Source organism: Talpa occidentalis, unplaced genomic scaffold (genome assembly GCF_014898055.3).
Source record: "Talpa occidentalis isolate TD23 unplaced genomic scaffold, MPIMG_talOcc4v2.1 talOcc4.14, whole genome shotgun sequence".
Lineage (NCBI taxonomy): Eukaryota > Metazoa > Chordata > Mammalia > Eulipotyphla > Talpidae > Talpa > Talpa occidentalis.
The window spans coordinates 66439242-66452872 of NW_023601433.1; the positions used below are offsets into that span (position 1 = coordinate 66439242).

The 13631-nt window shown below is 35.1% G+C and overlaps 1 protein-coding gene across 2 annotated transcripts in view; it reads left to right on the forward strand.

The window, feature by feature from the left end:
• PLXDC2 (plexin domain containing 2) overlaps positions 1-13631 on the forward strand; it is a 397075-nt gene that overhangs the window by 345166 nt on the left and 38278 nt on the right. For both annotated transcript variants that reach the window (XM_054695116.1, XM_054695115.1), the window contains one exon: positions 143-181. In XM_054695116.1, the coding sequence (XP_054551091.1) occupies positions 143-181 (39 nt within the window). The remainder of the gene's footprint in view (positions 1-142; positions 182-13631) is intronic.

Consider the following 13631-nt stretch of genomic DNA (forward strand, 5'->3'; position numbering starts at 1 on the left):
TTTCATTGTAATAGAAAATAGCTTAGTTAGAATATCAAAATCTATTCATGTTACTGTTAAGTCATTAGTAAAGAATTACTGATTATAAAATGTATACATCTTTAAATTGTTTCTGTTGTAATAACTTTGATTTCTCTTTCAGATGATACCAAGATAGCACTACATCTAAAAGATAATGGAGGTAGGAATTAACACTTCTATTTTATAAGTATTTTTAGATACTAATCCTTTTCATTCATTTAAACATGAGAAAGGGCTGTGGATTTCTGAATATAGAGTGAATTTGTAATTCATTCCCTGCTGGTATTATTGTTGATTAATTAATTATTTTATTTATTTATGCAAGCACTGGGTACAGTCAGAAGTGTGGAAGGGTGAGAGAATTCACCAGAGCAGGGAACAGAACAGGCAGACTGATGAAATACACTGCTGAGGGGAGCAGCGGGCATGACAGGAGAGGTCTGCTGCACCATGTGGGACCCTCCCTGTGCGGGGATCAAACCTGAGCTGCTGCAGAGGCAGAGGGCAGCCCAGCCCAGCACTCAACCATTGCACCACCAGGGGAGGCCCCCCTGCTGGTATTTAACATAGGAAGAATTCAGTGGGTTGAAAAGTGAAATGGTTTCAATAGTGGAACAGCATTCTAATCTATGTATTTGCCTATAGAAAAACCAAATGAAAGATCAAAGACAAACTTTAAAACCAACCCTTGAAAGTTAACCATAGATCTGCAACTTTCAGAGCAGGGAGGGGGAGGGGAGAAGAGAAGAGAGGGGAAGCATAGTGGAGTATGGACTATGGTGGAAGACTGTGGGTGTTTCACTGGTGGGTGTGCTATGGGGACTCCACCTGTGGGGGGAAATCCTCCACTGTCAAAACACTAGCAAGGATGTAAATGATGATACTTCAATAACAAGTTAAAAAAAATGGTAATTTAGCATTTAAAAAAATCATATAAATGATGTATTATTTATTTAATAAACTAGTTATAATTTATAAATAAATAAAAGCCTGCCACAACCATTCACAAAATTAAATATATTGGGTTTCATTTAATGGAAATAAATCATTGGATCAAAAATAAGTCATTTACCTAGTACTCCTAATTAGAAATGATTTATAAATTGTCATGTATGATATTAAAATAAAACAAAAAATGTACATGGCACCAGTGACCAATTACAAAGTGAAAATTTATCCATACAACTCACTATTCTTTATTTTTCTACCCCTTGGTTTAAATGTATGTGCTTAGTCTTTGGTTTAAGTGTAAATGCGATCATCTACACAGGACAGATACTGGTTCATCTATATTTTTCACTGTTGAGTAGTCAACATGCTTTATAAATAAAATTAAGAAATACAGCAGTATACAAATATATTATCCTAAGCCTTACCTTTTATATGAAGCAAAGAACAAAAATTATATATGAAAGGAATATTTAGTTAATAGCATAAAATTATTCTAAGACAACTGAGAAATACTATATCTTTAATGGTACTTGAAAATTTGAGGAAGACATGTTTTACCTAAACAAAGTGTGAAAGATATTGATTAATGTTTTTTTTTAAATAGTTCTTTTCCTGTTAAAATGTTAGCTTACATGTGCTTCTGTATAGTTTTATGCTGATGTTTGACAAGTTATTTATTATTATTATTTGTTCAGTCATTTCAAAAGGGCATCTCTTCTTAGCTGCATCTGTGATATATATAGATATGGTACACTAAGACATAGTTTTCTAGACACAGATTTACTTTTCCAGCCCCAGGTGATTTCATAAGTCAAATCCAACATATTCATTCTTACAGATATTTTTTTCTCTATAATTGTAGAGAATTATTATGTAATTATTCAGTCTGGATTAAATAAAATATACCTTTTTCTCAGGTTGCTGTTGATACAGATGTAGATATAGATAGATAAGATAATATTTAAATTTCATATCAATCCTTCTGAAAGAAAAACTGCTTAGCCTCCTCATATACATCATTATTTTATTGTCCATTGTTTTGTTTCTGTATCCTAGTGTTTTATTTCATTTATTTCTTACTCATTATTGCATTAATATATTAAGTGGATAGCTTTAAAAATGATCATTAGCAAAATATATACCAGCTAGAACTAAATTAAAATCTAAGCATTCAAAGGGAATTTAGCACATCCCCAGTTTAGGATTTCTGAGAGCAGATGAGAAACGCAGAACATGAGTCCTAACGTTGCGCTCACCTCATTTTTGAGGGAAGGTGTATCATATGAGTTGAATGGATGAATGAAATGGAGAAGGGGTGCCCAAGAAGCTTCCATTGTATTCATTATATTTAATTCTTAATAATGGTAGTAGTAACAAATATTTTTGTTATATATTCTCTATGCTCTATCTTCTTTTATGACTAAAATATTCTATAATGCCAAGAGAAAAAATAATACTCCAATAATTAAATAGGTGTGGCATATTCTGTGTGAAAGAAAGCTAAAGGGTTTCTTATGTCAGAGAAGTGTTCAAAGCTTTTGATGCACGTCTGTCAATTCATTCATTTATTTCTCCAGAATGCATGTTAATTGCAAGGCACTGTAGGTTTGGGGATAAGGTAGTGAACATGCTTAGACAAATTCTTTGCTCTTAGAGAACATGTATCTAAAGAAAATTGGAGATGGTTATGAAGATTTAGTAATATCTGTCACTTCTCCACATTTGTTTATAAAAACCTTTTTTACAAGTATCATCCCATGATCTTAATGCCTGGAGTGCAATTTGGGAAATAGTTTTCTACAATATTTTTAATTGTCCCAGGGGAAATCTTTAGATTTGCTTACTGCAGCAAGGAAACATAAAGCTGAAGGTTTTTTTAATGCTGATCATGCTGACAAATCAAGTTAAGTAAATTTCAAGACTTAAATTTAGCACTTCTTTCCTTTTCTGTTATACTAGAAAAGTTGAACGCTGAATTTCATATGCTATTTAAATCATTGGTATGCCACAGGTATACATCAGAATTCCAATATATCACAAATAAGACTTCAAATATATCTATATACTGGAAGTCTTTCCACATCTAGGGCGTGGAAAAATTTTTTTTCTAAAACCATTCAAGTGCAGTTAGAACAGACCAACCTAACCAGTGGCAAGTCCCATCAAAAGAATATGCAAAGGAACTCACCAATGACTAATTTCTAAGGCGCTTCATTAAGATTTCATGCTATCATTGTCTTTTATTTCATGGAAGATGGAAATACAGGAAAGATTGCCAATTTAAGTCTCACTTAATTAGTTAATTAAGTATGTTCAAAACAGAATTTCAAATTGTCCTTTCCTCCAGTTGAACGTTTTGGGAAAATTGAGGCAATAATGAAATAGGATGCCTAATCTAAATGCTCTCTCACATTTATTGAGAATTACTAGTGAAATGCAAGTTAATGCATTTTATAAACTTTTATGGCAAAGATGTTCAGCACTTTTTATTTCTTGAGTTAATTTCTTTATTCAATGTGCCGTTCATAAAAACATTTCAATTTAGAGTTCTGTACTTTCTGGTGACATTTTTTAAAGTAATCAGTTTCTGGCTAGAAACCAGTGACTCTGCCTTTAGGTATACCCTCTCCTTTAGATAGGGGTTACCTTGGCTTCCAGTCTTCTCGGCACCTTCTATAGGTTAAAGTGGTTGATTTTCTTAGTTGAATTCACAGGTAACGTGATGTTTCACTCTCTAGGAAATTTTCCTTCATCTTTGATATGAAAGCATAAAGTACTTCTGAGCAGCCAGACATCAAAGGCACACAAAAGGGTTTCTCATTGACAGGATGGAAACTGAGTTATAATCTGCTAAGTCATTCTAGAATCTTCAGTTGTGCATTGAGTTTCCCAGTACAGTTAAATTAGATAGGGCCTTTGGAAGTTCCAGGTCATCACTAGACTACTTCTAAGGTGATATCTCTATTATCTAGTCTGTAGTGACAGATCAAATGTCTAGTTTTCATTTGTCGTTCAGTTGAATTATTTTTTACTTTAATGCATAAATCATCAAAGTAAGACCTTTTGGCTGTTTTTCCTATTTTCCCTTGCTATTTTTTTCATATGTTTCTTTCACATAGATCACAGTCTTACAAGCAAAGGAAAGCTGTTATTTCCTTTTGACAAGCTATTGAATATCATTTTCTGCTTGTAAAACTGTAAAGTGTTTTGGTATTTGGTTTATCTTTTGCTTGTTTTGGCTACTTTTCATGACAGTACTAACCACTCAAAGTATGTAAAATACTATGATAGTGAAAATTTAATTTACTTCAGAATATTATTTTGAATATGCCTTAGGAATAAGGGATTTTATTTTTATACAGAGTAGTGGTTCTCAACTTTTCCAATATAGTGGAGTTATCTGATTATTCTCATTGAATTTTATTATTCCCACTTATGAAAACTCCAGAATTCAAACTGATCTCCATACCAATTAAATCTTAACCTCTAGAGCTGGGTTCCAAGCATTAATAATTTGAATTTTTTTAAAGATTTATTTATTTATTTATTTATACAAGCACTGGGTATAGTCAGAAGCATGGGAGGGTGAGAGAATTCACCAGAGCCAGAGCGGGGAACAGAACAGGCAGACTGACGAAACACACTGCTGAGGGGAGTCACGGGCATGGCAGGAGAGGTCTGCGTGCCATGTGGGACCCTCACCGGCGGCCGGGGATTGAACCGGCGCTGCAGAGGTTGTGGGCAGCTTCGCAGCCCAGCACTCAACCACTGCACCACCAGGGGAGGCCCCAATAATTTGAATTTTTTAATAACATCTTTTTATTTTGTTTTTAATATTTTAAAAATTTTATTCATTTATTTTTAATTGAGGTAATATTTGGTATTAGCATCAGGTATAGCATCAGGTATTAGCACCCACCACCAATTCACACATATTCCACCACCTTAGAGCATTGTGCTTCTCTTTGTTCTTACCTCTTCCCCACGCACTCCCCTGCCTTGGTCCTTCAGTTCTGAGGTCAGCTATCAAGCATTAGTTTTTAAACTTGTCTTTTTCTGATTATCAGTTTAGTTACTTCATATTCTGCATATAAGTGACACCACCCAGTATTTATCTTTCTCCTTCTGACTTATTTTACATAGCATTATCCATTCATGTTCCATCCCTGTTGCCGTAAATGGCGTGCGTTTCCTTTTTAATCTCTGAGTAGTATTCCATTGTGTATATGTACCATATAGTCTTGATCCACTCTGTAACTTAGTATAATAAGTTATACTATAGTAAATCTGCTATAATAAATGGTGGATACAAAATAGCACAGTGGACGTGATCAGGAGTGCTTAGAGCATGGGGTCTAGATGTTGAGAGAATTCATAGAACTTTTCTGAGTGAAATGAAAAAGGAAGCTTCCTACTTATATGTAAAGGGCCTGCCAAAGTGTATTTCTTTTTTTTTTTTTTTTTTTTTTTTTTTTTTATAGGCATGTTTTATTTTATTTATTTTTTGTTGTTTGTTCTGTTTACACATGCACTGGGTACAGTCAGAAGCGCGGGAGGGTGAGAGAATTCACCAGAGCCAGAGTGGGGAGCAGAGCAGGCAGAAGGACCGAAGTACACTGCTGAGGGGAGCAGCGGGCGGCAGGAGAGGTCTGCGCGCCATGTGGGACCCTCCTCCGGTGGCCGGGGAGCAGCCGGGGATCGAACCGGCGCCGCAGAGGCCGCGGGCAGCTTCGCAACCCAGCGCTCAACCGCTGCGCCACCGGGGAGGCCCCCAAAGTGTATTTTCAACCCACTAAACTCAGTGATCATCCTCAAGGTGGTCACCACTTCAACACTAAACTTTTCCATGCTATTTAATCACCAACAATGCCTACTGTTCATATAAATTGCTGTTCCAGTTTATAAAAAAAAAATAGCAAGTGGTATAGAGAAAAGATATGCTATTTTTAAAAAGACACAAAGCTTCAAAGAGAGCAGTTTAATCCATTAGATGGTAAATTTAGTGTAATCTTTTACAACAGCTAGGTTTTCAACAGCTAGTCTTACTGTTCCATTAAGGCTAATTTTTATCCTATTCTTACTCTGCTGTGCTCAAATACTACTATGCAAGATTTAAAATGTATCTTGGGTAATAAGGACAGGAGTTAATTATTCAGCATTAATTCATAACTGTGCTGTAATCTTCAGAGACCAAATGTTATTATTTTGGTTACAATAATGAATTAACTTGTTAGATAAAATTTCAACCATACATTATTTTAACACCTGTCAGCATTTTGCTCAGCAACTATTAAAGGAAAATTACAAAAATATGAAGGTTCATTTCTATGGAATGCTAAGAAATATTTGTTTAGCCTAAAAAAGAAAAGAGAAGAGGAAAAGTGAACCACATAATGGCTGGATAAGAAGAAAACAAACAGAAAAATAGTATCCCAAATTCTGTTGTGCAAATAAATATATTAATGTGAACAGAATAAACATGCAAATTAAATTATTGATTATAGATTACTGAATCTTGAATAGATTACTAGACTGACTTTTTTTAAAAACAAGCTTCAACTATATGTTGTAGTATGAGATGCAAATAAAGCATAGATCAATGGCATAAAATACTTAAGGTAAAGTGATAGAATAATATATATCCTGCAAATATAACCTTAGGAAAGCTAGAATGGTAATATAAATAAAAGACTAAATAGACATAAAGGTAAAGAGTATGAATAAAGGTATAGAGGAACTAACAAAAGGACAAAAAGATCAGGAAAACTTTACAATTTTAAAATGTAGAAAAAAAATTAGAGAATGTAGATTTATACCATACTGTCAACCACCTATATCTGGTTGATATTTATAAAACACTGTTCCCACTTATAATAGGAACTAATACAGTGGTCATTCACATTGAGGCAGGGTGGGAATGGTGAGGATTTCCTAAAAGGGGGGAATGAAACTTTCTGGCTGCATAGAAATGTTCAATATCTTGGGTTATGGTTACTAAGTTACCAAATTTGTTGATAATTTAAGTTTTGTACATTTCAAAGATGCAAATTTTGCCTCACTTTAATAAAAAGAGAGAAACTTTTATGTATTTCTCAAAAACTTGATATAGTTTTTAAAAATCCTCATGAGTAAATTCTTCCAAATTTCTTGAAATTCTCAGTTGAGGAATGCAAAGCATCTTGTCCTTAGCAAACCAGTTTCTCTGATTAGTGGGCATAAAATCAGCATTTCTGATTATGTTACTCATGTTTCACTTTAAATTATTCTTAGACTTTTCCCATGTAGTTATAATAATAAAATGATCTAGCTATTATTGGGGTGTTACTATACCCCAGACACTCTTCTAAGGACTTTGCTTGTTTATCTCCTTTAAGCCTTACAGCATACTATGAAGAAAGAACTGTTATAATCCCATTTTATACATGAAACATCAGAAGCATAGAGATTTAAGTAATTTGGGATCACATGTTTTATAAGGGAAGTAGCTGGACTATACCAATCAATACTCTGGTGTCAGAGTGTGTGACATTAGGTCATTATGTCATTTTATGTTATTACGTCCTGCAAGGAGGGTTGCCTGAGATATTGTACAGTTGGCTATGTAACCATTTTCCTGCTATTCTTCGTCTATCAAAGCATTCTGGCTTCTCAGCGAACACAAGCGGCACCTATTGCCAAATCTGGAGTCAAACTAAGTCTTATCATTCCACTAATCCCCCAATACTGAGGCTAAATCCCTTGCAGCTGTAAAATTCATAGGAGGGTTACCTACCCATGGAGGGGGGCCATTTTACAAAGCTGATTTGATGAGAAAGGTTAGGCAAGACTACTGCTTGCCTTCTGAACCATATCCTATCCCAAATTCAATGTGTGCGACTCTATAATTCAAGAAACTTGATATTCCAGGACCAAAGAGGCAGACAATTGTAATAAACACCACTTTAGAGTATCTCTCCTCCCCAGCTGGCTAGATTGTTCTGTCCCCATGGGAGGAATTATCTGCTTTGCAGGTATTGATGCTGGGCAGTGGAACTTAAGTACTCTGTAAGAATGGTTCTCAGTGGTCTCATTTATTTTCTTCCTAAACTTGGTCAGTAGGCACCATTTATTAGTTGTGGTAATACGACTAAAATGAAATTCTAGGATCTATTTAATTTTCCAGTTTTGGATGCTTTCTCTTTGCACATACATATGGTCTACCCACTTACCTTCCTGGGGGATTGTCTCCCTCAGTCCAGAACAAATCACAAATAAATTGTATGGTGATTAAGAATGTTAAGAACTAAGGTTTTAGATCTGAAGCAGACACATGTAGGCCAAATTGACATCTCCAACAACAAAATTAATCCATGCGTTCTTAAGTAGCCCTGAGATTTTCATTCATTCTGATTGTAAACTCAGGTGTTAAAAGAACTTTGGATTCATTTAATATTTAGCAGTTTTCAAAAGAAGTTGCTTATAAATAATTACGGAATAGTTGATTTTATTTTGATTCCCTATACCTCATCAGCTAGGCTTTTGTTTTCAAGTAGCAGCTACACATTCTGTCTCTCCTGCCCCACATCCTAGCTGCTGTCCAGGTCTTGAAATGGGGAGTTAAGCACAGAAGGACCAGAGTGGCATGTTTTCCTAGGATGGGTATATAGTACAGGGCATGTGAGATTGATCTTCATCTTCCAGTAGAAAAATTATTTCCTGAGATGGCCTTACTTTCATCCGGCATTGCTCTTGAGCATCACCAAGAGAATTAATTCCATTTCCATTGATAAGAAGGCCTCATATTGACCTGGTAGTACAGTCATGAGTCAGCAGAATGGAAGTGCTTGGGTTTCATATTAGCTAAGTGGTTCTGATCCACATCTTTCTCCCCATGCTGATAGTTGTGGATGAAGGGTATTCGAAGTCTGTGTTCAGAAAATCTGATAGATTTGATTGGAAAGTACATCCTGATTGAGAAAATTATAGGCTTTTTATACAAATGGGCTGTTTTAACATAAGTAACTTCATTCTGGAGTGGGGGAGATAAATGGCATGAAGATTCATTCTGTTTTGTGCCGCTAGATCTTAAAGAGTATCTTGTCAACCTTATTTTGATATCGTGTAGTCGCTGGCTATGTTCATTAGGAAAACCCCAACTCTTTTCTATAATTTAAAACCACGATTTTTTAGGCATTGTAAGAGGTTGGCATGCACTTTAAAGAGAAACAGTTTCTATGAAACCCTTTAGTTGATGTTTAGATGCAGATTCTATCTTTTTTATAGCTGGGTAGTATCACATTGTGTATATATTCCACATCTTAATCTCCTCTGTCCTTGAAAAACTTAGGCTGTTTCCATAACCTGGCTATTGTAAATAATGCTACAGCAAACATAGGAGTGCATGTAGCCCTTCAAATTTGTCTTTTTGCATTCTTTGATAAATACTTAGGAGTGGAATTGCTGGATCATATGGTGGCTCTAATTTTAATATTTTGAGGAGACTCCCGAAACATATAAAATATTGTAAGCTAATGCAACTTCAATAAAAAAAAATTAACTGAAAAAAAGTGATGGTTAAGTATACTTTTAAATGAAAAAGCAAGGCAACTGGTATAGAAAGCTGATGTTCAGAAAATTTTAAAAGTTAAATCTTAAAAAGATCTTGGATGCTGAAAATATTGGAGACCTATGGTAGATGATTATAAAAATAGCACACACACACAAGAGATGAAAAAAGAGACATGGATTTTTCAGATTAATTTGTTTTTATGGCCACAGTAAATACCATAAATCCTATTTTATTTTTTTAAAGATTTATTTATTTATACAAGAACTGGGGTACAGGCCAGATTTGCAGGAGGGTGAGAGGATTCACCAGAGACAGAGCAGGGAACAGAACAGGCAAACTGATGAAATACACTGCTGAGGGGAGCAGTGGGCAAGACAGGAGAGGCCTGCCATGCCATGTGGGACCTTCGCCAGCCAGCCGGGATCGAACCGGCGCTTGCAGAGGCTGCGGACAGCTTCACAGCGTGGCGCTCAACCGCCTGCGCCACCAGGGGAGGCCCTAGAAATCCTATTTTAGACCCTCGCACATACACATACACATACACAAAAGCTCTGACCACGTTAAGCTACCGTGCCTCGAAGCAGCCTACTGGTGACTGCTCTCAAACACTCCTCATTTTGGTGGAATCAAGTATTTCCGTGAATATAATTTCACAGAAATTTTATCTAGCTTCCTTTTATAAGATAAAAATAACAAGGCTATTGCTTAAAAAAAAAAGGATTATCATACCCTAAGCTCTTTTAGAATATTTTATATGTTTCCCTGAATAAAATTTCACAGCTGCCCCATTGTAGCTCAGGATGCATAAGAGATGCTGAGGCCACTGTCCCTGTCCGATATTGTTCTCACCATACATAATGCCCCTACTGTGCTTAGGGTACCCATTTAAAGGTCTTTTCACAGTACTTATCCAAAGCCCTCCTATGGGGATGCCATAATATGAATTGTGAATGTATTGTCAGTGCTGCACATCGTACATTAGCTATAGCTTGTATAATCATTTCCATATATTCTAATACCTGACCTCTAACTGATATTAACATATTGGTAATCATCCAAAAAAAAAAAATAGTAACACCATGGTTAAGAAAATGAAAACACTAAGAGAATTATTAAAAATATGAAATACCTGGAGAAACTTTGAATGAGGTCAGGGTCATGACCATAGATGTAATAAGTTAAGAGAGCTAAAAGAGAAAAATGCATGAGTCACAAAATGAGATCAGTTACAGAAAACTTTCAAAAGAAGGTAAATTTACTTTAAAATTTTATCGCTTGATTTTCCTCTGTTACATGCTTTAACTTTTATATATATATATATATATTATATATATATATATATGGGTTATATATATATATATATGGGTTAGAGAATATTCCACAAAGTCATGTATCTCTGTGTGTTCTTAATCCAAAACTGGAACACTAACATTTTAAGCATTCACAGTTTAACTTCATTTTGATGCTATAAAAAAGTAATATTTTGACATCATCTCTATAAGATTTATGAATTTTGAACAAATTTGTTCAAGACTTTGCCCAGCCTATGAGCCTTTGGTCCCCCAAAGGATATTGAAACATTGTAGAATTTATGGACAGTAGTGTTTCATTTTAAAGCCAAGAAAAGAGTTTGTTCTAAAGTGATAAAATTTCTGGGCCTCCCCGGTGGCGCAGCGGTTGAGCGCTGGGTTGCGAAGCTGCCCGCGGCCTCTGCGGCGCCGGTTCGATCCCCGGCTGCTCCCCGGCCACCGGAGGAGGGTCCCACATGGCGCGCAGACCTCTCCTGCCGCCCGCTGCTCCCCTCAGCAGTGTACTTCGGTCCTTCTGCCTGCTCTGCTCCCTGCTCTGGATCTGGTGAATTCTCTCACCCTCCTGCACTTCTGACTGTACCCAGTGCATGCATAAACAAAACAAACAAACAAATAAATAAATAAAATAAAGTGATAAAATTTCAGACAAGGAGTATTTCTCTTTTAATTGTACTTTATTCGTGGACTTTAATTATTGCAAAATTCATCTCAGAGGTATATTAAAATCTTTTTAACATATTGAAAAGTTGCACATCTAAATACAGAATATTAATCCTGCATCCATGCAAAACCTGAAAAAAAAAATCAGCATTACAGCAAAGCAGCATAGAAGTTTAAAATTAAATGCAGTACTTGGAAGAAACAGCATGTTGTTTTCTTCCTTCTTTCCTATCTTTTTTCTTCTACTTCTTTGTTTTACCTTTCTTCTTATAAAGATATTATCATAAACATTTTTTGGAGTGCAGGAAATTAAACATATTTATGCATCAAGTCTTAGATATTTTCTAATACATAAATTCTGTTGTCTTTACTATGATGGTAGCTAAAAGTTACCCAAAATAGCTGATTACTTGGATAGATTTCACAATTCTCACAGTACTCTCTGGTCAACATATAGATCTGCATTTTTTAGAGTACTTAAAAAATTAGAACTTGTAGGATCAGATGAGAGTATATTAGCTTTGATATTATTGATTTTCTGTGCTTCATCTTTGTTTTAAAATAGGTCTCCAACTGAATACAAAAAAAAGGACTTAATTTTATAGGTTTTAAAAATATACTCCTATACTTACTTTTTTGGCTCTGAGGCTTTGTTTTATGGTGGTTTATTGTCCTTTGTCATTAATTCCTCCTATTTGCATGGACAATGTGAGGCTTAAAAAGCTAAAGATCTGAGCTGTCCTTGATATGTTACTATGCAAGGATAGTTATTTAGCCTCTGTTCACTTTTGTTTTTTTGTTTATATTCAAAAGTATTTTTTATTTATTTATATTATTTTTTAATTTTTTTACATCACTGTTCATTTTTAAACAATATTTGCTTCCCCCACGCCCTCAGGTGTAGTTCCCATATCATTTCCTTCACCAAGGCACCCATGCACCATCACCTCAGTCTCCTGTGCTCCTCCCTCCCTCTCTCTGATCCCTCTCCCTCCAATTCCCCTGCAGTATGTCTCTGATTTATAATTGTCCCTTTTTGCTTTGTGGTGTTTTGTGCTGTTATTATTTTTTTACACTGATGTCTTATTTGGTTCCCCTATATTCCTGCTATAAGTGAAACCATCCAAAATTTTTCTTTTTCCTTCTGGCTTATTTCACTGAGCATAATTCCTTCTAGTTCCATCCACACTGCCACAAATGGCATGAGTTTATCTTTTTTTGATTGCTGAATAAAAGCCATATACGACAACCCCATCGCCAACATTATTCTCAATGGCGAAAAGCTGAAGGCCTTTCTTTCCTTTAAGATCAGAAACAAGACAAGGATGTCCTCTCTCACCACTGCTCTTCAATATAATACTGGAGGTCCTGGCCAGGGCAATAAGACAAGAGAAAGACAGACAAAGAATCCATATAGGAAAAGAAGAAGTAAAACTATCACTATTTGCAGATGATATGATAAAAAATATAGAGAACCCTAAAAACTCCACAGAAAAACCACTCAAAATAATCAACCAGTTCAGTAAAGTAACAGGATATGAAATCAATACACAAAAATCATTAGCCTTCCTATACACAAAGAATCAATATGAAGAAGAAGAATTCAAGAAAACCATCCCTTTTATAATTGAAACACAAAAAAAGCCAAATACTTGGGAATAAATCTAACAAAAGAGGTGAAAGACCTATACAAAGAAAATTATAAAACACTGTTAAAAGAAATAGAAGAAGAAACAAAGAAATGGAAAGACATTCCATGCTCATGGATCAGAAGAATTAACATTATTAAAATGTCTGTCCTACCAAAGCAATATACAGATTCAACCTATTCCAATAAAAATCTCAATGACATTCTTCAAAGAAATAGAACAAATACTGATGAAATCATATGGAAGCACAAAAAAAACCATGAATAGCCAATGCCTTACTGATGAAAACAAAGGAGAAAGGAGGTATCACACTTCCAAACTTCAAGCTATACTACAAAGCCATAATAATTAAAACAGTTTGGTATTGGAACAAAAACAGACACAAACAAACCAATGGAATCAAATAGAGAGCCCAGAAATAAAACCATACTTATATGGACAACTGATCTTTGACAAGGAGCAAAGAATATGCAATTGAACATGGACACTTTG